At 53.9% G+C, this 24296-nt stretch overlaps 3 protein-coding genes and 1 pseudogene across 5 annotated transcripts; all 4 read left to right on the forward strand.

The window, feature by feature from the left end:
* The first annotated feature begins 1117 nt into the window (after nucleotides 1-1117).
* LOC129020662 (ubiquitin-ribosomal protein eS31 fusion protein-like) lies at nucleotides 1118-1889 on the forward strand (annotated as a pseudogene).
* A 2527-nt stretch (nucleotides 1890-4416) lies between these two features.
* Nucleotides 4417-5922, forward strand: RETN (resistin). The gene is made up of 4 exons (XM_054464782.1): nucleotides 4417-4520; nucleotides 4719-4846; nucleotides 5229-5306; nucleotides 5688-5922. The coding sequence occupies exons 2-4, from the start codon at nucleotides 4729-4731 to the stop codon at nucleotides 5816-5818; spliced, it is 327 nt and encodes a 108-aa protein (XP_054320757.1). The 5' UTR covers nucleotides 4417-4520; nucleotides 4719-4728; the 3' UTR covers nucleotides 5819-5922.
* A 6635-nt stretch (nucleotides 5923-12557) lies between these two features.
* Nucleotides 12558-15292, forward strand: MCEMP1 (mast cell expressed membrane protein 1). The gene is made up of 7 exons (XM_054464743.2): nucleotides 12558-12657; nucleotides 13118-13207; nucleotides 13585-13722; nucleotides 13831-13881; nucleotides 13972-14085; nucleotides 14411-14464; nucleotides 14579-15292. The coding sequence occupies exons 1-7, from the start codon at nucleotides 12564-12566 to the stop codon at nucleotides 14593-14595; spliced, it is 558 nt and encodes a 185-aa protein (XP_054320718.1). The 5' UTR covers nucleotides 12558-12563; the 3' UTR covers nucleotides 14596-15292.
* An 802-nt stretch (nucleotides 15293-16094) lies between these two features.
* On the forward strand, nucleotides 16095-18329 carry TRAPPC5 (trafficking protein particle complex subunit 5). 3 transcript variants are annotated; one of them, XM_054464774.2, is made up of 2 exons: nucleotides 16095-16353; nucleotides 17712-18329. In XM_054464774.2, exon 2 carries the CDS (start codon nucleotides 17724-17726, stop codon nucleotides 18288-18290), a length of 567 nt encoding a protein of 188 aa, XP_054320749.1. In that variant the 5' UTR covers nucleotides 16095-16353; nucleotides 17712-17723; the 3' UTR covers nucleotides 18291-18329. The 3 variants fall into 3 exon arrangements, with proteins under 3 accessions (XP_054320749.1, XP_054320750.1, XP_054320751.1); XM_054464775.2 differs by having other exon boundaries at nucleotides 16309-16502; XM_054464776.2 differs by having other exon boundaries at nucleotides 16318-16525.
* Nucleotides 18330-24296: the final 5967 nt, after the last annotated feature.

Below are 24296 nucleotides of genomic sequence, written 5' to 3' on the forward strand. Positions count from 1 at the left end.
GGATTACAGCCGCGTGCCACCACACCCGGCTAATTTTGTATTGTAAGTAGTGATGGGGTTTCACCACATTGGCCAGGCTGGTCTTGAACTCCTGACCTCAGGTGATCCACCCGCCTTGGCCTCCCAAAGTGCTGTGATTACAGGCATGAGCCACCACACCCAGCTGACAATGTTTTAAGAAAATTTTCTTTATGGACTCTTTATGAAAATTATATGAATTTGAATTTTATATGATTTTTATTTTCACTAAACATTACAAATATTTTTTGGCTAGGCACAGTGGCTCATGCCTGTAATCTCAGTGCTTTGGGAGGCTAAGGTGGCAGGATCTTTTGAGGCCAGGAGTTTGAGACCAGCCTGGGCAATATAGTGAGACCCCACCTCTACAAAAAAATTTAAAAAATTGGTTAGGTGTGGTGACACATGCCTGTAGTCCCACCTACTCAAGAGGCTGATGAAGGGGGGATTGCGTGAGCCCAGGAGTTTGAGGCTGCAGTGAGCTATGATTGCACCATTGCACTCCAGCCTGGAAAACAGAGCCAGACTTTGTCTTTAAAAAAAACCAAAACTTTTTTTTTCCCTATGGTTTAAAAATGTGAAAATTGGCAGTGCCTCAAAAAGTTAAACATAGAATTACCATATGATCAGGCAGTACTACTCCTGGGCATATGCCCAGAATTGAAAGCAGGAACTACAAACAGATATTTGCACGTCTATGTTCATAGCAGCATTATTCACAATAGCCAAAAGGCAGAAGCAGGCCAGGCACAGTGGCTCACACCTGTAATCCCAGGACTTTGGGAGGCCGAGGCGGGCAGATCACTTGAGATCAGGAGTTTGAGATCAGTCTGGCCAACATGATGAAACTTCATCTCTACTAAAAATACAAAAAAAAAAAAAAAAAATTAGCCAGATGTGGTGGTGGCACATGCCTGTAATTGTGGCTACTCGGAGGCTGAGGCAGGATAATCACTTAAACCCAGGAGTCGGAGGTTGCAGTGAGCCAAGATCGTGCCACTTGCACTCCAGCCTGGGTGACAAGAGCGAAACTCTGTCTCAAAAAAACTAAAACCAAAAACCTTTTTGATCCGCCATCTGTGGTGGAGCCGCCACCAAAATGTAGATTTTCCTGCAAACCCTTACAGGGAAGACCATCACCCTTGAGGCTGAACCCTTGGATATGGTAGAAAATGTAAAGGCCAAGATCCAGGGTAAAGAAAGAATTCCTCCTGATCAGCAAAGACTTATCTTTGCTGGCAAGCACTGGAAGATGGACGTACTCTGTCTGACTACAACATTCAAAAGGAGTCTCCTCTTCATCTTGTATTGAGAATTCGTGGTGGTGCTAAGGAAAGGAAGAAGTCTTTTTTTTTTTTTTGAGATGGAGTCTCGCTCTATAGCTCAGGCTGGAGTGCAGTGGTGCAGTCTTGGCTCACTGCAACCTCTGCCTCCGGGGTCCCGGTTCAAGCAATTCTCCTGCCTCAGCCTCCCAAGTAGCTGGGATTACAGGCACACACCACCACGCCCAGCTAATTTTTGTATTTTTAGTAGACAGGATTTCACCATGTTGGCCAGGCTGGTCTTAACTCCTGACCTCGTGATCCACCTGCCTCGGCCTCCCAAAGTGCTGGGATTACAGGTGTGAGCCACTGTGCCCAGCCAGAAGAAGAAGTCTTACCTGCAAGAAGAATAAGCACAAGAGAAAGAAGGTGAAGCTGGCTGTCCTGAAATATTATAAGGTGGATGAGAATGGCAAAATTAGTCACCTTCATCGAGGTTACCCTTCTGATGAATGTGGTGCTGGATTGTTTATGGTAAGCCACTTCGACAGACATTATTGTGGCAAATGTTGTCTGACTTACTGCTTCAACAAACCAGAAGACAAATAACTGTATGAATTAACAAAAGATGGCCAGGCGCGGTGGCTCACACCTGTAATCCCAGCACTTTGGGAGGCCAAGGCAGGCAGATCACAAGGTAAGGAGATCGAGACCATCCTGGCTAACACGGTAAAACCCGTCTCTACTAAAAATACAAAAAAATTAGCCAGGCGTGGTGGCGGGCGCCTGTAGTCCCAGCTACTAGGGAGGCTGAGGCAGGAGAATGGCGTGAACCTGGGAGGCAGAGCTTGCAGTGAGCCAAGGTCGTGCCACTTCACTCCAGCCTGGGCGACAGAGCGAGACTCTGTCACAAAAAAGAAAAAAAAAACCCACAAAAGATGTGAACTAACAAAAACAAACAAACAAACAAAAAACAAAACAAAAGCTGGAAGCAACCCAAGTGTCCATCAATGGATGAAGGAATAAACACAACGTGGTTCATCCACACAAGGGAATGTGATGCAGCCGTGAAAAGGAAAACAGTTCTGACTCAGGCTGCAGCAGGGATGAACCTTGGGGATATTATGCCCAGTGAAATAAGCAGATACAAAAGGACAAGCACTGTGTGATTCCACTCCTAGGAGGTCCCCAGAGTCGTCAGATCCGTAGAGACAGAAAGCAGGATGGAGGGCTGAGGAGAGGGATAGGGAGTGAGTGTTTCATGGGGACGGAGTTTCAGTTCGGAAAGAGGAGAAAGTTCTGGAGATGGATGGCGGTGGTGGCTGCACAACATGAATGTGCTTATTGACACAGAACTGTGCACTGAAAAATGGTTAAAATAGGCCAGGCATGGTGGCTCACACCTGTAATCCCAGGACTTTGGGAGGCTGAGGCGGGCGGATCACTTGAGGTCAGGAGTTTGAGAACAGCCTGGCCAACATGGTGAAACCCCGTCTCTACTAAAAATACAAAAAATTAGCCGGGCGTGGTGGTGCACACCTGTAATCCCAGCTACTCGGGAGGCTAAGGCAGGAGAATTGCTTGAACCCAGGAGGCGGAAGTTGCAGTGAGCCAAGATTGAGCCACTGTACTCCAGCCTGAGCAACAGAGTGAGACTCTGAAACAAAGAAACAAACAAAAGCAATGGTTAAAATGGAGCAAGATGGTGCATACCTGTAGCTTCAGCTACTGGGGAGTCCAAGGTGGGAGGATTACTTGAAGCCAGGAGTCTGAGACTAGCTTGGGCAACATAGCAAGACCCCGTCTCAAAAAAAAAAAAAAAAAAAAGGCCGGGCGCGGTGGCTCACACCTGTAATCCCAGCACTTTGGGAGGCCGAGGCGGGCAGATCACAAGGTCAGGGGACCAAGACCATCCTGGCTAACACGGTGAAACTCCGTCTCTACTAAAAAAAAAAAAATACAAAAAATTAGCCAGGCATGGTGGCAGGCGCCTGTAGTCCCAGCTACTTGGGAGGCTGAGGCAGGAGAATGGCGCGAACCCAGGAGGCGGAGCTTGCAGTAACCCGAGATGCGCCACTGCACTCCAGCCTGGGTGACAGAACAAGACTCCGTCTCAAAAAAGAAAAAAAAAAGTTATAATGGTAAATTGTATGTTATATGTATTTTACCACAAAAAAGCCCATTGTATTGGAAACAAAGAACAAATAAAAATGTAATAACCATTCCTAGCTCATGGGTGGTCCAAGAAGAAACATGAACTGGACCTTGGCCCATGAGCAGTGGCTTTCCAACTTCTGTTGTAGGTGATGCCATTGATGGAATAAACCATGATTTTGCTTTCTTCTTTTTGAGATGGAGTCTTGCTATGGTGCCCAAGCTAGTCACCCAGGATGGAGCGCGGGGGCGCAATCTCAGCTCACTGCAACCTCCGCCTTCCGGGTTCAAGTGATTCTCCCACCTCAGCCTCCCAAGTAGCTGGGATTACAGGCACACGCCACCACGCCCAGTTAATTTTTGTATGTCTAATGGAGACAGGGTTTCATCATGTTGGCCAGGCTGGTCTCAAGCTCCTGACCTCAAGTGATCCGCCCACCTCGGCCTCTCAAAGTGCTGGGATTACAGGCGTGAGCCACCGGCCATAAACCATGATTTTATTTACCAGTTCTATTGCTCATGGGCATTTGGGTATGAATGTGGTATGTCATTCTCACCCAGGGACATAATTATTATTACTATTTTAGAGAAGTGGTCTTGCTCTGTTGCCCAGGCTGGAGTGCAGTGGTGTGATCATAAGTCACTGTAGCTTTGAACTCCCGGGCTCAAGCAATTCTCTCACCTCAGCCTCCTGGGTAGCTGGGACTACAAGTGCTTGTCCTCACCATGCCTAGCAAGAGACATTATTTTTGTCATGTTTGCATCAGCTACCCTTGCATGCAAAACTCTGCTTGTCTACCTGTTCCTCAGACCACAGCCCCTGGCATTATCCCTGGGGCACCACCTCCTGACCAGTCTCTGGATGTGAAGAGGGAGGCCCTGTTGGAAGCGGGGAGGCTCCCTCCCTCCTCCAGCCCTTACTGTCTGTTCAGGGGCTTCCTCTTGGCCCCGGATGTGGGGCCGGAGGGTTGGGGGCCCAGGGACTTATTAGCCAAGACAGGAAGCCCCACCCCAAGAGGCCTCAAAGAAAGAGCCGCGGTGCAGGAATTCGTGTGCCACATTTGGTTAGCTGAGCCCACCGAGAGGGTAAGTGACAGCTGCTCCTGCCCTTGCCATGGCACCAGCGGGGAGCCTGGGATCAAGGCTGAGCCTCCACCCCTGTCCCCCACAGCCGGGGACAGGGGTCCAGGTCCGGGGGTCCAGATCCCACTCCCTCCACGGGCCGGATCTTCCCCACATGGGCAGGGCTGACCCAGCTGTGGGTCTCTTGGTTCCCTCTTTCAGCGCCTGCAGGATGAAAGCTGTCTGTCTCCTCCTTCTCCCTGTCCTGGGGCTGCTGGTGTCTAGCGAGAGCCTGTGCTCCTTGGAAGAAGCCATCAACGAGAAGATCCAGGAGGGCGCCAGCTCTCTAAGTAAGGACCGCCCACTTGGGCAAGCTCCCCAAGGGTCTCAGAGACCTCACTGATCCCTGGCACAGACCTGACTCCAACCCAGCCCCAGCGCTCACCAAATCTCATCCTCAAATCCAACCAGATCATAAATTCAACCCCAACTCCACTCCCAACCCCTCCGACTGTCCCCATCTTATCCACAGCTCCAAACCCAATCCCCGCTCTCACTCCAAACCTTCCCTTACTCCAAAACACCCAACTCAAGACAGGGTCCTGGAGGCCAGTGAGCTCCTATGCCCACAGGGACCTAGCTCCAAACCAACAGGGCGAACGTAGCGGGAGGATGGGGGAGGGACCGTTTGGTCTCACGGCTCCCCCTGTCTCTTTCCCTCCGGTCTCCCAGTATTTAGGGCAATAAGGAGCATTGACCTGGAGTGCCAGAGCGTCACCTCCAGGGGGGACCTGGCTACTTGCCCCCGAGGTGAGTGCAGAAGACTGTTGTCCAGGTGCCCATTTCTGTTCCAAGTCCCCTGGGAATGCCCCTCCCCGCCATGTTCCCCATGTCCAGCCTCTACTCCCCTAGGATCTTGGTCCTGACTCCCAGCCTTCTCCGCCCATCTGGACACTGGTGTCCACCCTCACTCCCTGCCTCCAGTGCCCATTCCGTGGTTGGAGCCTCCAGCCGTCCCCGTCCCCACCCCTCTCCCGCTCCCACCCCCCGGCTCCCATCCCCCCCGCTCCCACACCCCACCCCGCTCCCACACCCTCCGCTCCCCCCGCCGCCCCCGCTCCCACCCCCGCCTCCCGCTCCCACCCTCAGCCTCCCAGCTCAGAGTCCACGCTCCTCTGTTCCGGGCTGCAGGCTTCGCCGTCACCGGCTGCACTTGTGGCTCCGCCTGTGGCTCGTGGGATGTGCGCGCCGAGACCACATGTCACTGCCAGTGCGCGGGCATGGACTGGACCGGAGCGCGCTGCTGTCGTGTGCAGCCCTGAGGTCGCGCGCAGCGCGTGCACAGCGCGGGCGGAGGCGGCTCCAGGTCCGGAGGGGTTGCGGGGGAGCTGGAAATAAACCTGGAGATAATGATGATGATGATGGAGCGGATCTGAGCCCTGCGTGGTTTCTTTAGTAGGCCTGGAGGGACTGATCTAGCGTCTCCAAGAGAGTGGGGCGCGCAGCTGCTAGAGGGGGCGGGGACACCGCGACTTTCTACTGCCCCGTCCCCCTTCCTCCTATGGGGTCTCCAACTGCTTCCTCCGAAAATAGGGCCTGAACTTCCTCTAGTGACGTCACCACCTAAGGCTCATGGCTGCCTTCAAGAGGTGATGTCTCATCTTTGAGGCTACCTTGACGCTCACCCTGGGGTCTCCGACCTCCCCAGGAAGTGGCTGGGTCATTTTCCCCCAGTCCTCATAATGAGGCTTCATCTAGGACCTGGGTCAGTCTGGGCAGTGGACGGGACCCTCCAGGGCCCCAAGACTCCAGGAGCCCCAGGTCAGGGTGGGCCCCTGAATCATGTCTCAGCCCAGAGCTGGAACCTGTATCCCTCACTTCCTACCTGCAAGGAGGAACCCCCAAGGCACAGGCAAAGTTGGGTTACGGACAGTCAGGGACGCCTACCTGATGTCACGCATCATCACAAGTTCACGTTTTCATACAGGCAAGTGCAGTTGTGAGTAGTTAGTTACAACCAGATACACACAGGGTGCTTACCCCTTCCTGGATACTAGATTATAAAAACACAGAGCAGGGGACTTGTCTGCTCCTAGATCCCCCCAGGGTTTCGTTTCTTTCCTTCCCTTCCCCTCCCCTCCCCTCCCCTCTCCTCTCCCCTCTTCTCTTTTCTTTCTTTCTTTCTTTTTTTTTTTTTTTTTTTGAGACAAGTTGTCGCTCTGTTGCCCAGGCTGGAGTGCAGTGGTGCGATCTCGGCTCACCGCCAACCTCTGCCTCCTGGGTTCAAGCGATTCTCCTGCCTCAGCCTCCCATGTAGCTGGGACTACGGGCGCTCGCCACCATACCTGGCTAATTTTTGTATTTTTAGTAGAGAAGGAGTTTCACCATGTTGGCTAGGTTGGTCTTGAGCTCCTGGCCTCAAGCGATTCACCTGCCTCAGCCTCCCAAAGTGCTGGGATTACAGGCATGAGCCACCACGCCTGGCCTATTTTTTAATTTTTATTTTTGAAACAAGGTCTTCTCACTCTGACGCCCAGGCTGGAGTGCAGTGGCACAATCTCGGCTCACTGCAACCTCTGCCTCCTGGGTTCAAGCGATAGTCCTGCCTCAGCCTCCCAAGTAGCTGGGATTACAGGTGCCCACCACCATGCCCAGCTAATTTGTATTTTTAGTACAGAGCGGGTTTCACCATGTTGGCCAGGCTGGTCTCAAACTCCTGACCTCAGGTGATCCACCCACCTCGGCCTCCCAAAGTGCTGGGATTACAGGGGTGAGCCACTGCACCCAGCCCCCCCAGGGTTTAGAATAGAGCATGGTACACAATAGATGTTCAGTAAATGTTTGTTGATCAGTAGCCACGTGTACACTTAGATACAGCACCGACGCGCACATACTGCACATGCACACACAGCTATACACAGCCACTTGCACACACAGAGTACACAACCCACTTACCACTGCCACATGGAGACACCACATCCACAGACACACCCATGTGCCCACAGACACTCTTGGACACAGAAAGGCACCCTCCCCCTCCCGCCGCACCGATGTACAGAGAATCACAGATTTGACCACGGTGGGTAAAGATGATGCAGGAACACAAACACACACATGTTCCAGGCAGACTCTTGCGTTTCTGACTCAAGTCCCCACTGCACCCTGGATAAGTATCTGATGCTTATCCAGCGATCTCCAACCTTTTTGGCACCAGAGACTGTTTTCATGGAAGACAATTGGTGTGTGTATGGGGTGGGGGGGGAGCGGGGATGGTTTCTGGATGATTCAAGCACATTACATTTATTTTTCACTTTATTTTTATTATTATGACATTGTAATATAGAATAAAATAATTCTACAACTCACCATAATGTGGAATCGGTGGGAACCCTGAGCTTGTGTTCCTGCAACTAGACGGTCCCAGCTGGGGGTGATGGGAGACAGTGACAGATTATCAGGCATTGGATTATCATAAGGAGTGAGAAAGCTACATCCCTCAAATGCGCAGTTCACAATGGGATTCTTGCTCCTACGAGAATCTAATGCTGCTGCTGGTCTGACAGGAGGTGGAGCTCAGGTGGTAATGCGAATGATGGGGAGTGGCTGTAAATACAGATGAAGCTTCTCTCGCTTCCCCACCACTCACCTCCTGCTGTGTGGCCCCGTTCCCAACGCCCGGTGGCTGGGGGCCCCTGTTCTAGTGGGCAAAAGCCTCAGCATCCCCTGCCCCAGCTCCCTGGGGCACAAATTCAGGTGATTCAGGGTCCAATTCTACAGGAAGCCTGACCCAGGAGTCTTGCCATCCAGTCCCTGATTTCCCACCACAGACTTCAGAATTCCTAGCAGCTAGTCTTGAAAGGGATCCCAGACTCAAATGTCACACCTGGACAATAGATGATAGAGTGAGGTTCTGGTTTTCAGGATGTTTTGGACTCTCCTCCCACTGCCACCCACCCCCTGTGATGGTCCCAGCCCCCTGTCTGATGCTGGTGGCCATGAGCAGAGATTACAACCACTTCTGGTGCCAGGGACCCCACCCAGACTCCAGCCCAGGGATTCCCTTCCCAGACCCTCTCTCCTGACTTCACAGAGATCATGGGGGTAGGGCAGGACCACTGAGTCAGAAGCATGGCTAGGGCCAGAGAGGGTGAGCCTAGTGCCTTGTGTGTGGCCCTGCCCCTTACTGCTCTGTGTATGTGTTGGGGGCGGGGATGCTCCATTGTCCCCAGAACTATTTGTCTCCAACCCCCATCCAATAGTCCTGTATCTGAACCCTAAGAGGGATCTCTTCTGGTTCCTCAATTCCAACATAGACATTCTCCTGCCCCAGAGTGCAGACTTGGAGGTCATATCTGCCCAGGTGATGTGGACAGGCAAACCCCCTATTAGAGCCTCCATTTCCTCAATAGCTAATGCCTAGACCCCCTGTGGTAGGCAAGATATCCTCCTCCCTCCTCCTTCCCTCCTTCCTCCTCCTCATCCTCCTCCTCCTCCTTCTTCTTCGTCTTCTTCTTCCTTTTTGAGATGGAGTCTCACTCTGTTGTCCAGGCTGGAGTGCAGTGGCACGATCTCAGTTCACTGCAACCTCCACCTCCAGGTTCAAGTGATTCTCCTGCTTCAGCTTCCTGAGTAGTTGGGATTGCAGGCTCCCGACACCACTCCTGGCTAATTTTTGTATTTTTAGTAGACACGGTGATTTCGCCATTTTGGCCAGGCTGGTCTCAAATTCCTGACGTCAAGTGATCCACCTGCCTCGGCCTTCCAAAGTGCTGGGATTACAGGCGTGGGCCACAGAGCCCAGCCAAGGCAAGATTCTTCTGCTTGCAAGTACAACAGACCCCACTTCAAACTAGCTTGGGCAAAACTAAAAGGAAGTTTCGTGTTTGTGTAACTGACAAGCCCAGGGTTAGAACGACAAGTTCAGGTATGGCTTGGAACCAGGGTCTCAAATGATGTCTCCAGGACCCAGACTTCCTCTTGGGTCTCATTTTCTCAGCACTGCCTTCGCTCTCAAGTAGATTCTTCCCTGTCACAGCTCCCATTACATCCTCCCATTGTGGCAGCCCTAGTGAGGGTTGGAAAAAAAAGAGAATGCTTTTTTCCCCCTGGTTAAACCAATAAAAATCCCAGACCAGAGTTTCATTGGCTGGATCTTGCTCAAATGCCTGCCTCTCTGCCCAATCTTATACTCTGATTGGCTGGGTCTGGATCATTTGTCCACTGTAAACCAATCCCTAGCTTATGGTTTGCTGGACCTAGCACACATTTTCTTTCTTAAAAGAAAATTGAGAATGTTACCCTATGAAAGGGACGGGTGCTGGTCAGGCAGCTTTGCAGATGTTTCCCACATGACATGATTGCTTGTGGGCCTCTGGTTTAGCGTGACCTTTTTCTCAGAGGAAGTCCAGAGCCTGGAGCCGGGTCTCAGCCCCACCCAAGCCTGGAAAATGTGCAGCACTGTGGCTCCACCCCCTGCGCCTGCCATCAAGGCAGAGCCCACATCCAATTGGTCCGTCTGCTCCATTAGAAGGTGGTCCTATAGCTCAGTAACTGACTTCTTTCTAAGACCAAATAGAGGAGCTGGCATGAAGTCATTATCAAATTGATCTTTCTTGGAGACACAGGATTTGGCAATATTTTAGGAAACAGAACATTATCCTCACCAGATCTCGACGCTCATTTCTCAACATTCAAGTTGTCTGAAATTTAACCACATATTTTTAACCAAAACATCATCACTTTCTGCACATAAGACAGTCTTATACTTGTTTTTTCTTTTTTCTTTTCTTCTCCTTCCTTCCTTTCTTTCTTTCCTTTTTTTTTTTTTTTTTTTTTTTTTTTTGACGGAGTTTTGCTCTTGTTGCCCAGGCTGGAGTGCAATGGCGCGATCTCGGCTCACTGCAACCTCCACCTCCCGGGTTCAAGCGATTCTCCTGTCTCAGCCTCCCGAGTGGCTGAGATTACGGGCACCTGCCACCACGCCCAGTTAATTTTTGCATTTTTAGTAGAGACGGGGTTTTATCATATTGGTCAGGCTGGTCTCTAACTCCTGACCTCAGGTGATCCGCCCGCCTCAGACTCCCAAATTGCTGTGATTACAGGCGTGAGCCACCACACCTGGCCAGAAAAAAATAAAAATAAAAATGTATGCCTGTAATCCTAGCACTTTGGGAGACCAAGGCTGGAGGATCAGTTGAACCCAGGAGATCAAGACCAGCCTGGACAACATATTGAGACTCTCATCTCTACAAAAAATAAGAAAAATTAGACCGGGCACGGTGGCTGATGCTTGTAATCCCAGCACTTTGGGAGGCCAAGGCGGGTAGATCACGTGAAGTCAGGAGTTCGAGACCAGCCTGACCAACATGGTGAAACCCCGTCTCTACTAAAAATACAAAATTAGCCTGGGGTGGTGGTACATGCCTGTAATCCCACCTACTTGGGAGACTGAGGCAGGAGAATGACTTGAACCTGGGATACGGAGGTTGCAGTGAGCTGAGATAGCGTCATTGCACTCCAGCCTGGCTGACAAGAGCAAAACTCCATCTCAAAAAAGGAGAAAAATTAGCCAGGTGGAGTAGTGCCCACCTGTAATTTCAGCTACTCGGGAAGCCGAGGCCGAAGGATTACTTGAGCCAGGGAGGTCAAAGCTGTAGTGAGCCATGATCACGCTGCTGCACCCCCAGCTTGGCAACAGAGTGAAACCCTGTCTCAAAAAAAAATTATTAAAAAACATTTAAAGAGACAGGGTCTTGCTACGTTGCTCACGGTGGTCTCAAACTCCTGGCCTCAAATGGTCCTCCTACCTCAGCCTCCTGGGTAGCTGGCACTATAGAGCGAGCCGCCATACCCAGCTACTTCATGCCTTTTGTAACCCCTGTTTTCAAGATCAGATAAACACAAAGTGAACTAAGACACCTTCTAGACAGAGTGCGGGCATGTGAACGCATGCCTGTGTCTATTTTTCTGAGTGTCACAAGGCAAATAGTATACAAATGAGTTTGTGATGTGTGTCCGTGTGCAGACCTGTGTGTGTACGTGTGTGTGCGAGAGAGAGAGACACAGAGAGAGAGAGAGTATCTGGGTAGATAAGCAGATGGATGGATGAGAATGAGAAACCTGGATTTTCCAGGTGCAGAGGAAACTGTTCCTCCGGTGTTCTTTTTTGAGACAGAGTGTTGCTCTTGTCACCCATTCTGGAGTGCAATGGCGTGATCTCCGCTCACTGCAGCCTCCGCCTCCCAGGTTTAAGCGATTCTCCTGCCTCAGCCTCCTGAGTAGCTAGGATTACAGGCGCTCGCCACCATGCCCAGCTAATTTTTGTGTTTTTAGTAGAGACGGGGTTTCACCATGTTGGCCAGGCTGGTTTCGAACTCCTGACCTCAGGCGATCCACCCACCTCAGCCTCCCAGAGTGCTGGGATTACAGGCGTGAGCCACCTCGCCCGGCCTCCTCCAGGTGTGTATAAAAGCAGGGGATTTGGGGAGGGAGGGAAGGATGTGGGTCTGTCCTCAGTCTCAGATGTGGGTGTGGCGTTCCAGTGGTTAGTTCCCCTTGCCTCACATCTGTGCTTTTCCTCCACGGGGACTTGTAGAAGTAGAAGAACTTCTTGAGGGTGGAGCTGAGGGGTGGAGCTGAGGCTGGAGGAAGGAAGGTAGGGGGGACCCAGGTGTCCTGTCTCCAAGACTGGTTGCTCTTACCCAAAAAGTTGGGACACTGAGGTGTCACAGCTTCTCTTTTGAAACGGAGAGGAGGTAGGAGGGTGAGGTCCATCCAGGTAGACACAGAAACACACAGAGACCACAGCTTCCTGTAACATTTCCGAGTGTCGAATACTGTCTCCCGGTCTAGAGGTTTATCTTCTTGGTCCTTTCTGAGACCTCTTGGCTCCCAAGACCCTCTTGATCGGGGCAGGGATAAGGGTGCCCCAGGGTGCAAGAGTCATGGATCCCTCAAAAGAGGAGGCTGCTCCCCCTCTTTCCTCCCCCCACCTCCAGATTTCCTCATCTGCCTTAACACTTTCCGGTGGGCGGGGACGTGTATGGACAAATTCGCGGGCTGGGGAGCATGGAAGTGGAGGAAATCTACAAGCACCAGGAAGTCAAGATGCAAGCACCAGCCTTCAAGGACAAGAAACGGGGGGCCTCAGCCAAGAATCAAGGTTAGGGACCTCGAGGTGGAAGGGAGGGGTTAAGAAGGAGAGATTGGGGGGCCAGGGGCCGTTGCTCACGTCTATAATTCCAGCACTTTGGGAGGCTGAGGCGGGAGGATTGCCTGAGCCCTGGAGGTGGAGACTGGCCTGGGCAACATAGAGAGACTCTGTCTGTAAAAAAAATAAAAATAAAAAAAGGAGAGTTCAGATGGGAGAGGTAAGGGGTCAAAGGTGGGGGCCGGGGGCTCCTTCCCCTCCAAGATGTGTGGATGTGTGTGTGGATGTGTGTGTGGTGTGATCACTCAAACCCTCAAACACCCGCTCTGCTTAATCAAAAAGCAGATTTTAGCTTCTCACTCCTTATCTTTCACCCCTTACAATTTATTGAGTGCAAAGGGTTGGGTAAAACAAGATCCCAGATCCACTCTCCACACCACAGAGCTCTGAGCAGGTCTCCAACCCCTCCCAGGTGCCCGTGACCCAGACTATGAGAATATCACCTTGGCCTTCAAAAACCAGGACCATGCGAAGGGTGGTCATTCACGACCCACGAGCCAAGGTGAGCAGACACGCACCTGCTCACATCCCATCACCTTGGGAAGGGGCAGGCGGGCGGGCAACTGCAGGGCCCCCGGGGCTGCGTGGAAGGGAGGAGGCGATGGGGAAGGAAGAGGTGACAGCTGTTGATGTGCTAATGAGGTCTGTTGATGATGACAATGTTGGGGAATGCTGGAGAGGGGGTCTGTGATGGTGACGGTGTTAGATCGCTGAGGGTGGCTGGTGGCGGCAGTGTTGTTGATGATGATGGCAAGCTGCATGAACACAGCTGCTGATGGTTTTGGGACGAGCGAGGTGTCCATGGTGTTAGAGACAGTGAGGATGGTTTGAGTGGTGGTGCTGGCCCCTCAAGGTCACTTCGCTGCCTCTTTGCTCCAGTCCCAGCCCAGTGCAGGCCGCCCTCAGACTCCACCCAGGTCCCCTCCTGGTTGTACAGAGCCATCCTGAGCCTGTACATCCTCCTAGCCCTGGCCTTCGTCCTCTGCATCATCCTGTCAGCCTTCATCATGGTGAAGAGTGAGTACTTCTTGGGAGGAGGGTGCTGGGGGGCCTAGACTTTCTCCCTTGTCCTTCTCTCTCTCTCTCCCTGGGTGCTTCAAGGATTTTCCTGCCCCTCCTGAACAGATGCTGAGATGTCCAAGGAGCTGCTAGGCTTTAAAAGGGAGCTTTGGAATGGTGAGTGGAGGGTCTGAGGGAGACCCATGGGGTCATGGTGGGGGTCTGGAGAGGAATGGATGCACAGACACCCCTGTTTCATGCCCTCAGTCTCAAACTCCATACAAGCATGCGAAGAGAGACAGAAGGGAGGCTGGGATTCCGTTCAGCAGAGCATCACCATGGTCAGGAGCAAGGTGGAGAAATTAGAGAAGCTATTAGCAGGTGCCTCTGTAGTCTTGCCTTCTATGGGGGGAATTTGTCACCAATGCCCGGAGCTGAGCTGGGGGCAGGGGATTCAGCGGAGGAGAAAGCCGGGGTCCGACCCTCCCAAAGCTCAAGTTGTGGAGGGGCGATGGGTGTTACCGTCTGGGTTGCTCTGTGGGTATTGAAAGGCTCCTGGGAACCCCAAATCCATGGGCTCTGCTGTACCCTAGGGTGGGTGTGGGGCAGGGAGGGGGCTTCCAAGGAAGGTGGGGGCTTCGTTTGAGGCTCCACTGCAGCTTGACTTATCTGTTCCCACCCAACCCTCCCCGCCCCCTGGGCATAGGAAACATTGATGCAAAGGTACAGAAAATCTTGGAGGTGCTGCAGAAAATGCCACGTAAGTTGGCGCCCCGAGGGGAGGTGGAGGAGGGTGAGTGGGGCTTCAGATTTGGCCCCAGCTCCTCTCCCAGGGGCAGGATCTGCCTCACTGTGGATCTCTCCCCATCCCCAGAGTCCTCACCTCAATAAATGAGAGGACATTGTGGCAGCCAAAGCCACAGCTTGGAAGATGGGGCTGCACCTGCCAATGAAGACGGGAAATGACCCCCCTCCAGACTAGTGTGAACCTGCCCCTCGTCCCATATATAGAAAAACCTTGAGTCATGGTGAATGAGTGTCTCGGAGTTGCTCGTGTGTGTGTACACCTGCGTGCGTGTGTGTGCATGTGTGCACGTGTGTGCGTGCGAGTGTGTGTGCATTTTGCAAAGGGAGGACATTTCAGTGTATCTCCCAGAAAGGTGATGAATGAATAGGACTGAGAGTCACAGTGAATGTGGCATGCATGCCTGTGTCATGTGACATATGTGAGTCTCAGCATGTCACGGTGGGTGGCTGTCTGAGGACCTCCAGCAGGTGTCACTCTGAGTGTGGGTGTTGGTGACATGCATTGCACGGGCCTGTCTCCCTGTTTGTGTAAACATACTAGAGTGTACTGCAGTGTGTTTTGTGTCTACCCATGTCATGGTGGGGGAGATTTATCTCTGCACATGTGGGTGTCGCCATGTGCGCCCTGTCACTATCTGTGCCTGGGTGAACGGCTGTGTCATTATGAGTGTGCCAAGTTATGCCACCCTGTGTGCTCAGGACACATGCACACAGACAGTCATTTATCTCTGCACTCACATTTTGTGACTTACGAAGATAAATAAAGTCAAGGGAAAACAGCGTCACTATGGGACCTGTTATTGGGGCAAGGAGAGGGGTTTTGGGACCTGGGGAGAGGGAGAGTCTGCACGTGACAATGACCTCGGGGCACGAGGGTGGGCGAGACTGAGTGCCCTGCGTGAGTACCTGTGTGTCTGTGAATGAGTAACTCATTCCCTGTGTCTTCCGTGTGTCCCAGAGTGGGTGCCCCTGAGCATACAACATCTTCCTGAGTGTACCTGGGACCAAGGATATATACAAGCCCTAAGCGTGTACCCACTTGTGTAATTGTGCCCGTGAGTGTATCTATGCCACTGAGCATGTATCCGTGAGTGTACATGACCCTAATGTACTATGTCCACCGCTCATGCATGCACTTGATTTGTTTTGTTGTTGTTGTTGTTGTTTGTTTTTGTTTTTTTTGAGACAGGGTCTTGCTCTGTCACCCAGGCTGGAGGGCAGTGGTACGATCATGACTCATTGCAGCCTCGAACTCCTGGGCTCAGACGATCCTCCTGCCTCCGCCTCCCGAGTAGATGGGATTACAGGTTCACACCACCACATCTGGCCAAATTTTTTTAAAGAGGTGGGGGTCGAGCTATGTTGTCCAGGCTGGTCTCAAACTCCTGGCCTCAAGTGATTCTCCCACCTCGGCCTCCGAAAATGCTGGGGTTACAAGGCGGGAGCCACCGCGCCCGGCCACATGGATGCACTTGAGACAATTGAACCCATCCCCAAAGACATAGGAGTGCCTGGAAACGCCAACAGGTGTGTCCATGTGCAAGGGTATACATTGGCCCATTGTCATACGTGTGCCCTGAGCAGGTGACTAGGTCTGCAAGCGTCCCCTCCAGCGTGGGCCACCCAGAGCCAGCGAGACCCTGGCCACGCGCGGAACAGCCATCACAGCCGTGGGCCAAGTCCCTGGGTCCGGCTCCGCGGACTCGCGCGCCCCCCTGCGGCCGCTCTCGGGCACCGCCGCGCGCGCCCCGCCCACACGCCTGGCCCGTCGCGCGCCTGCGCACGCAGCGCCTTTTACGGCGCCGTAAAGCAGCTCGGCCGAGCAGACGGCTGCGGTTCCTGGTGAGACCCTACCCACCCCCCCTGCCCGCGCCGAGCTTCGTCCGCTCCCCGGCCCCTTCCCCGCGGGCGTGTGGGTCCTGGGCTGGGGTCTCGGCGTCCGCGATCACGGGCCCGCTCGCTTCGGCCCCCCTCAGGAGGCTGCGAGGAGGGTGGGTTTCTCCCCAGTGTAGAGGTACAGGGCGAGGGTCGCGGGGCCCTGACGCTGCGGCAGTTCAGCTCACTTCAGCCCCCATCGCAGCCCGGTGGTGGGGTCTTAACGATCCCTCTCCCATCTCGCGCGCCCAGGGCCCTCGGCACGGACGGATCTGCATGCTGGGGCGGGGGCGGCCCGGAGCCTCTGGGACCCCCCCCTCCCCGCTGGTTCTCCCACCTCCTACGCAGACCTCGTTGGGGTCGGCTTAGCATCCACAAACCTCCCCATGCATGATGGGGGCGGGTTCTCAGCTGCCCCTCCGATCCCGTCTCGGCGCCTGCTCCCCACCCCATTTCTCTCCAGGAGCCCCCTACCCCATCTCGCTTTCCCCGCACCGACAGCTGATGGGAGGACCACAGTTTGCTCAGCATCCAGCTTCCTTTCTGGAGAGCACGAGGGTGGGAGGCTCCCAACACCTCTGGGCCCCTCCTCCCAGCCTTCAGAACCCAGGCCCATCCGCGTCTCAAAGGACGAAGGGTTCCTGCGTGACACATCGGAGCTGCCTGAGGGCTTGGGGTTGGGGGTTCCCTGCCCCTCCCTGCCCCACGGATCTCCCCTGTTAAAGCCCCCAACCCTCCTGGTCTCTGGTCTTGACACGCTCCTACCCCACTCCCACCCTCCACCCTCTTTACTCTGGCTTTCCGCAGAGGGCGGGCAGGAAAGTTCCTGAGGGTCGTCAGTGCCGGAGCGCATGGCGAGGCAGGGGCGACTGCCCATATCCCCTCGTGGTGCCTCATCTTTGTCACCTCCCTGCCCTAGATCTGACGCCCCTCTCCCCATACACTAGTTTTCTAGTTACTCCCGTAGGTGGCGGAGCAGGCAGGAAGGCGCTTTCGCAATTGAACCGTCTGCATGCCTGAGGGTTGGGTGGTTTCGGGTGCCCTCTTCTGTTCCCCCTCGTGTCTCTCCTCCCACCTTTTCCCCACTCCCGCTAGCCCGCTGCCTGCCGAGGGTATGACTCTCCCCTTCCCTGATTTATCTGGTTATGTGTAATCGAGGCGTGTTTTACGCGCATCTCTTTGCACGTGGGAAGTCGGCACTGGAGCACACAACAGTGGCGTGGGGCAAGGGTGTCCCAGGGCCCCTCGCGGTTCTCCCTCCTTCCCTCCCGGTCTGGTCCCCTTCCCATTGCCCCTGACACCTGCGCTTCCTGGTCTTCCCGCAGGGTGGCGGCGGCATGGAGGCGCGCTTCACGCGCGGGAAGTCGGCGCTGCTGGAGCGCGCGCTGGCGCGGCCGCGCACCGAGGTGAGCCTGAGCGCCTTCGCGCTGCTGTTCTCCGAGCTGGTACAGCACTGCCAGAGCCGCGTCTTCTCCGTGGCCGAGCTGCAGGCGCGCCTGGCCGCGCTGGGCCGCCAGGTGGGCGCGCGCGTGCTGGATGCGCTGGTGGCGCGCGAAAAGGGTGCCCGGCGTGAGACCAAGGTGCTAGGCGCGTTGCTCTTCGTCAAAGGCGCCGTGTGGAAGGCGCTCTTCGGCAAGGAGGCGGACAAGCTGGAGCAGGCCAACGATGACGCGCGCACCTTCTACATCATCGAGCGCGAGCCGCTCATCAACACCTACATCTCCGTGCCCAAGGAGAACAGCACACTCAACTGCGCCAGCTTCACGGCGGGCATCGTGGAGGCGGTGCTCACACACAGCGGCTTCCCTGCCAAGGTCACGGCGCACTGGCACAAGGGCACCACGCTCATGATCAAGTTCGAGGAGGCAGTCATCGCTCGAGACCGGGCCTTGGAGGGCCGCTGACCCTGCCGGAGATAAAGGATACAGAGAGCCCCTCCCCAAGTGTGTCTTGTGTCTTGTGTGGGGACCTCAGATCCACTCAGTACCTTGAGCCACAACGCTGCCCCAGGCTGGGGAGCGAGACCAGGTCCAAATGTGTTTACAGTAGAGTAGGGGCGGTGGGGGCGGGTCTGGCCATAGGGTTGGGGGGTTCAGTGAGACCAGGAGTGGTGGGGAGAAATAAACCGGACAGAAGGAGTTGGTAGGAAATGCTGGCAGGTTCTGGAATCACGGTTGGAGGCTGTCTGCAGGCTGGAGGGGGCATGGGGTCCTGGGAGACGCATCAGGCTGAGACAGACTCCTTTAGACTGGGGGTGGGCAAACTGCGCAAAGTGCCAGATGGGCAATATTTTATGCCATGTGGTCTTTATTATTTTTTTTTCTTTGTTGAGATAGAGTCTTGCTCTGTCGCCCAGGCTGGAGTGCAGTGGCACCATCTCACCTCACTGCAAACCTCCACCTCTGGGGTTCACGCGATTCTCCTGCCTCAGCTTCCCAAGTAGCTGGGATTGCAGGTGCCTGCCACCACACCCGGCTAATTTTTGTATTTTTGGTAGAGATGGGGTTTCACCATGTTGGTCAGGCTGGTCTTGAACTCCTGACCTCAAGTGATCCGCCCACTTCAGCCACCCAAAGTGCTGGGATGACAGGCGTGAGCCACCGTGCTCAGCCGCCATGTGGTCTCGTCCCATTACTCCGCTGATGTATTGAAAGCAACCACAGACAACATGTAAAGGAGGGGGTGTCACCGTGTGCCTAGAAAACAGGCTGAGGGGGATTGTTTGCCTTCTTCCCTCATTTATTATATTTTTCAGAGACAGGATTTTGTTCTGTCGCCCAGGCTGGAGTGCAGTGGCACGATCTCGGCTTCGGCTCACTGCAAGCTCCGCCTCCCTGCAAGCTCCGCCTCCCTGCAAGCTCCGCCTCCCTGCAAGCTCCGCCTCCCGGGTTCATGTCATTCTCCTGCCTCAGCCTCCCGAATAGCTGGGACTACCGGTGCCCACCACCACGACTGGCTAATTTTTCGTATTTTTAGTAGAGACAGGGTTTCACCATGTTAGCCAGGATGGTCTTGATCTCCTGACCTCGTGATCTGCCCACCTCGGCTTCCTAAAGTGCTGGGATTACAGGCGTGAGCCACGGGGCGCCCAGCCGTGCCCAGCTAATTTAAAAAAAATTTTTGTAGAGATGGAGGCTCTTATTAGGTTGCCCAGGCTGGTCTCAAACTCTTGGCCTCAAGCGATCCTCCCGCCTTGGCCTCCGTAAGTGCTGGGGTTACAGGTGTGAGCCAAATCAAAGTGTGTTCTGTAGATCAGCAGTAGCAGCATCAACTGGGAGTTGGTCCATAATGCAGTCTCAGGCCCACCCCAGAGCTGCTGAATCTGAGGCTGCATTTTAGCCAGGCCCCCAGGGGATTCCTGGGGACCTTAGATTGAGATGCAGGCTTTAGGGTATCAGAATCACCAGGAGGGGCTGGGTGCGGTGGCCCACGCCTGTAATCCCAGCACTTTGGGAGGCTGAGACAGGTGGATCACCTGAAGTCAGGAGTTCGAGACCAGCCTGGCCAACATGGTGAAACCCCGTCTCTACTAAAAATACAACACATTAGCCGGGTGTGGTGACACATGCCTGTAATCCCAGCTACTTGGGAGGCTCAGGCAGAATAATCGCTCGAACCCGGGAGGTGGAGGTTGTAGTGAGCCGAGATTGCGCCATTGCACTCCAGCCTGGGCAACAAGGGTGAAACTCCATCTAAAAAACAAAAAGTTCGGGCGCGGTGGCTCACGCCTATAATCCCAGCACTTTGGGAGGCTGAGGCGGTGGATCACGAGGTCAGGAGTTCGAGACCAGCCTGGCCAATATGGTGAAACCCCATCTCTACTAAAAATACAAAAATTAGCCGGGCGTGGAGGTGCATGCCTGTAATCCCAGTTACCTAATTTTTTGTATTTTTAGTAGAGACGAGGTTTCACTGTGTTGGCCAGTCTGGTCAATACTTTAAAGTTAATTTTAAAGTCCAGGATGATACAAACACATTTTCCTTGTTAAAAAAATTTAAAATAAGTGGGGTGCAGTGGTGCACACCTGGAGTCCCAGCTATTCAGGAGGCCGAGGCAGGAGGATCACTTGAGGCCAGGGGTTGGTATCCAGCCTGGGCAACATAGTGAGACCTTGTCTAAAAAGAATTTGAAATAAGGCCAGGCGTGGCGGCTTATGTCTGTAATCCCAGCACTTTGAGAGGCCGAGGTGGGCAGATCACTTGAGGCCGGAAGTTTGAGACCAATCTGGTCAACATGGCAAAACCCATCTTTACTAAAAATACAAAAATTAGCTGGGCATGATGGCGGGCACCTGTAATCCCAGCTACTTGGGAGGCTAAGGCAGGAGGATCACTTAAACCTGGGAGGCGGAGGTTGAAGTGAGCCAAGATTACGCCACTGGTACTCCATCCTGAGCAACAGAGTGAGACCCTGTCTTAAAAAAGAAAAAAAAAATGTAATGTATTACACCTCAGGCAATTTTCCTTTCCCTTTTTGTGCACCACACTTGGTTCCTGATCACTCCTCCTCTCCCCCAAGGAAAGTTCTTCCAGATTTTTTTGGGGAACCGTGACCCAATCTTCCCTGCTTCCTTTCCCCCGCCCCCCAGAATGTGAACAGACAGGTCTGTTCAGAAAAGGAACTGCAGGGACTGTCAGCTGGGCTCCCCTCACTGGTTATGAGAAGGGCCAAAGGGGTCGGTGTTGCCTCTAGATTTGTTTAGGATGCTCTATTGGGCTGCCTGGTGGACCAGGGCTGAGGGCTTGGTCAGGGCAGTCTCAGCCATCCCAGCAAGAGGCGTTGAGCAGGGTGGGCTTCAGCACACTGGAGAGAAGGTGGCGTCTCTAGGATGAATGAAACCATTGAGCAACCACCACGCATAGCCCAGGGCTGATCCTGGAATAGCTGTTGGCTGTTGGAGGTGGAGGGAGGCGCTGGGAGAGGGCTTGGGCAGGGTGACAGCCTGGATCTGGAATGAGGGGGAGGTGTCTAGGGGGCCAGCAGATGCACAGGTCTTGGGGTTTGGGGTCTGGAGTTCTGGAGGAAGGTCTGGGCTTCAGCACAGACAGAAACCACAGTCCTGGATGGGGGACGGAGCAAGAGGAACATGGTGTCTGAGAAGCTGGATTTCAGAGCAAAATGCAGGACGCTTTGGGCTAAGCAGCCCCAGGCAGGTCCTCCGAGATCCTGGCGAGAAGGGCTTCCAGGGCCTGCCAGGGCAGGGGCTATTCTTCTGTCCAGAGGCAGGGCTGTGAAGGATGTCAGAGAAATCGGGAGGGAGGAAGAGGGGCTGCGGGAATTTGTAAGCTGGGAGTGCAGGGCCCAGGGTCTGTTCCCACGCCCCGTCCCCACCGGCCACCGAGGGTGAGTTAGGGGGCTTGAGGAGAAGGGAAAAGGTTTGAACAAGCTGTAGGGTTATGAGGCTGGGCCCGGGGTTGGGGCAAGGGAGGATGAAGAGAAAGAAGAGCCTGTGGTCCGGCAGCTTCTGATCACAGCAGCTCTAACTTACGGTGCTCTGGGCTGCAAGGAAGGTCTCCCCTGGACCCTCCAGGTGGGTGGGTGAGAGGAAGAGGAGGAGGAGGAGCCAGGCACCAGCCCTTGGTGAGCTGGGCAAGCAGCATCACCTCATTTCACAGGCAGGTTCCAAAAGAAGTCATGTGCCCATGGTCACACAGATTTATTGTTATTATTATTATTATTATTATTATTATTTAGAGATGGAGTCTCACTCTGTCACCCAGGCTGGAGTGCAGTGGTGCGATCTCAGCCTCCTGGGTTCAAGCAAGTCTCCTGCTTCAGCCTCCGGAATAGTTGGGACTATAGGCGTCTGCCACCACACCCAGCTAATATTTTTAGTAGAGACAGGGTTTGACCATGTTGGCCAGGCTGGTCTGGAACTCCTGACCTCAAGTGATCTGCCCGCCTTGGCCTCCCAAAGTGCTAAGATTACAGGCGTGAGCCACTGCGCCTGGCTGGCTTTTTCTTTCTCTTTTGTTCTTTTTTTTTTTTGAGACAGGTTCTCACTGTCGCCCAGGCTGAGTGCAGGGGCACAGTCCTCCCACCTCGGCCTCCCAAGCAGCTGGGACCAAGGCGCCCACCACTACACCTCTAATTTTTGTATTTTTTGTAGAGACGGGGCCTCACTATGTTGCCCAGGCTGGCCTCAAACTCCTGGACTCAAGCGGTCCTCCCACCTTGGCCTCCCAAAGCGCTGGGATAACAGGCATGAGCCACTGTGCCCAGCTGGCTTTGGCCTTTTATCTGAGCTGGAGGAAACTTCTGGAAAGCGGGCAGTGAAGAGAGAGCCCCGGGTGGAGGTGACTGCTCCAGTCGAGGCAGTGGCAGGAGGAGTGAGCAGTGAGTGATTGTGAACGCCATTTGACAGCAGAGCCCACGGGCATTTCTTATGGTCTTGGACTTGGAGGTGGTGTCAGGGGAAAGGGAAGAGGCGCAATGACCCCAGTGTTGGCCTGAGCCACTGGTAGAGGAGGGTGGAGAGGGGACCCTGTGCTCCTGGCCTCCCTCCCGTGGCCTCGGGCATGGGTTGACCTTGGCTGAGCCTGAGGCTGGTGCCACCTCAGCCTCCCAGACCCTGAGTAGGGTTAACACCTCCAGACCCAAAATGGCCTCCGGTTGACCGGGCCAACTCCCCATCAGCCTGTCCAGCCAGCCAGCACTTACTGAGCGCCTTCTGTGTACTAAGCCCTGTTCTGGGTACTTCCATGAGTCAACTCACACCCTCCCCGCCTCAGGGTGATCCACCACCTTCCCCTACAATATTCCAAGGCGCCATTGGACCTCAGAGGCTTCATGTCCTGCACATTCTCCTTGTAATAGAGCAGGAAAAAATAAAAACAGGAGATAGAATTCTACTTCAGTTGCTCCTCAAGTTGTTTCTTTTTTCTTCTTCTTCTTTTTTTTTTTTTTTTTTTTTTGAGACGCAGTCTCACTCTGTTACCCAGGCTGGAGTGCAGTGGCGCGATCCTGGCTCACTGCAACCTCTGCCTCCCAGGTTCAAGTGATTCTCCTGCCTCAGCCTCCCGAGTAGCTGGGATTATAGGCGCCTGACACCACGCCTGGCTAATTTTTGTATTTTTTTTAGTAGAGACGGGGTTTCACTATGTTGGCCAGGCTGGTCTTGAACTCCTGGTCTCAAGTGATCGGCCCACTTCAGCCTCCCAAAGTGCTGGGATTACAGGTGTAAGCTACCACGTCTGCTTGCTCCCAATTTTCTTTCTTTCTTTCTTTCTTTATTTAGTTGGGGGTCTTGCTCTGTCGCAGTGGTGTGATCTCGGATCATTGCAACCTCCACCTCCTAGATTCAAGCACTTCTCCTGCCTCAGCCTCCTGAGTAGCTAGGATTACAGGTGTGCGCCACCACGCCCAGCGAATTTTTGTTTTTGTTTTTGTTTTTGTTTTGAGATGGAGTCTCGCTCTGTCGCCCAGGCTGGAGTGCAGTGGCGCAATCTTGGCTCACTGCAAGCTCCACCTCCTGGGTTCACGCCATTCTCCTGCCTCAGCCTCCCCAGCAGCTGGGACTACAGGTGCACGCTGCCACGCCCAGCTAATGTTTTTGTATTTTTAGTAGAGACGGAGTTTCACCGTGTTAGCCAGGATGGTCTCGATCTCCTGACCTTGTGATCCGCTTGCCTCGGCCTCCCAAAGTGCTGGGATTACAGGCGTGAGCCACCGTGCCCAGCTGAATTTTTGTATTTTTAATAGAGACAGGGTTTTGCCATGTTGGCCAGGCTGGTCTTGAACTCCTGACCTCAGATTATTCGCCTGCCTCGACCTCCCAAAGCGCTGGAATTACAGGCATGAGCCACCACGCCCGGCCAAAGATCTGATGTTCCAACTTTCAAAGGTGGTCTCAGGCATCAGACTCTGGAATTCCCAGATCCCACGTGCCACACCCAGAGACCAGACCCAG

This window comes from Pongo pygmaeus, chromosome 20 (genome assembly GCF_028885625.2).
Source record: "Pongo pygmaeus isolate AG05252 chromosome 20, NHGRI_mPonPyg2-v2.0_pri, whole genome shotgun sequence".
Classification (NCBI taxonomy): Eukaryota; Metazoa; Chordata; class Mammalia; order Primates; family Hominidae; genus Pongo; species Pongo pygmaeus.

What these genes read in the sequence shown, in the direction of transcription:
- RETN (XM_054464782.1), top strand. Translation starts at nt 4,729, where the DNA reads ATGAAAGCTGTCTGTCTCCTCCTTCTCCCTGTCCTGGGGCTGCTGGTG. An exon ending in GGAGGGCGCCAGCTCTCTAA is followed by an intron (nt 4,847 to 5,228) that starts GTAAGGACCGCC and finishes CCGGTCTCCCAG; the next exon opens with TATTTAGGGCAATAAGGAGC. An exon ending in CCTGGCTACTTGCCCCCGAG is followed by an intron (nt 5,307 to 5,687) that starts GTGAGTGCAGAA and finishes TCCGGGCTGCAG; the next exon opens with GCTTCGCCGTCACCGGCTGC.
- MCEMP1 (XM_054464743.2), top strand. Translation starts at nt 12,564, where the DNA reads ATGGAAGTGGAGGAAATCTACAAGCACCAGGAAGTCAAGATGCAAGCA. An exon ending in GGCCTCAGCCAAGAATCAAG is followed by an intron (nt 12,658 to 13,117) that starts GTTAGGGACCTC and finishes AACCCCTCCCAG; the next exon opens with GTGCCCGTGACCCAGACTAT. An exon ending in AGCCTTCATCATGGTGAAGA is followed by an intron (nt 13,723 to 13,830) that starts GTGAGTACTTCT and finishes CCTCCTGAACAG; the next exon opens with ATGCTGAGATGTCCAAGGAG.
- TRAPPC5 (XM_054464774.2), top strand. Translation starts at nt 17,724, where the DNA reads ATGGAGGCGCGCTTCACGCGCGGGAAGTCGGCGCTGCTGGAGCGCGCG.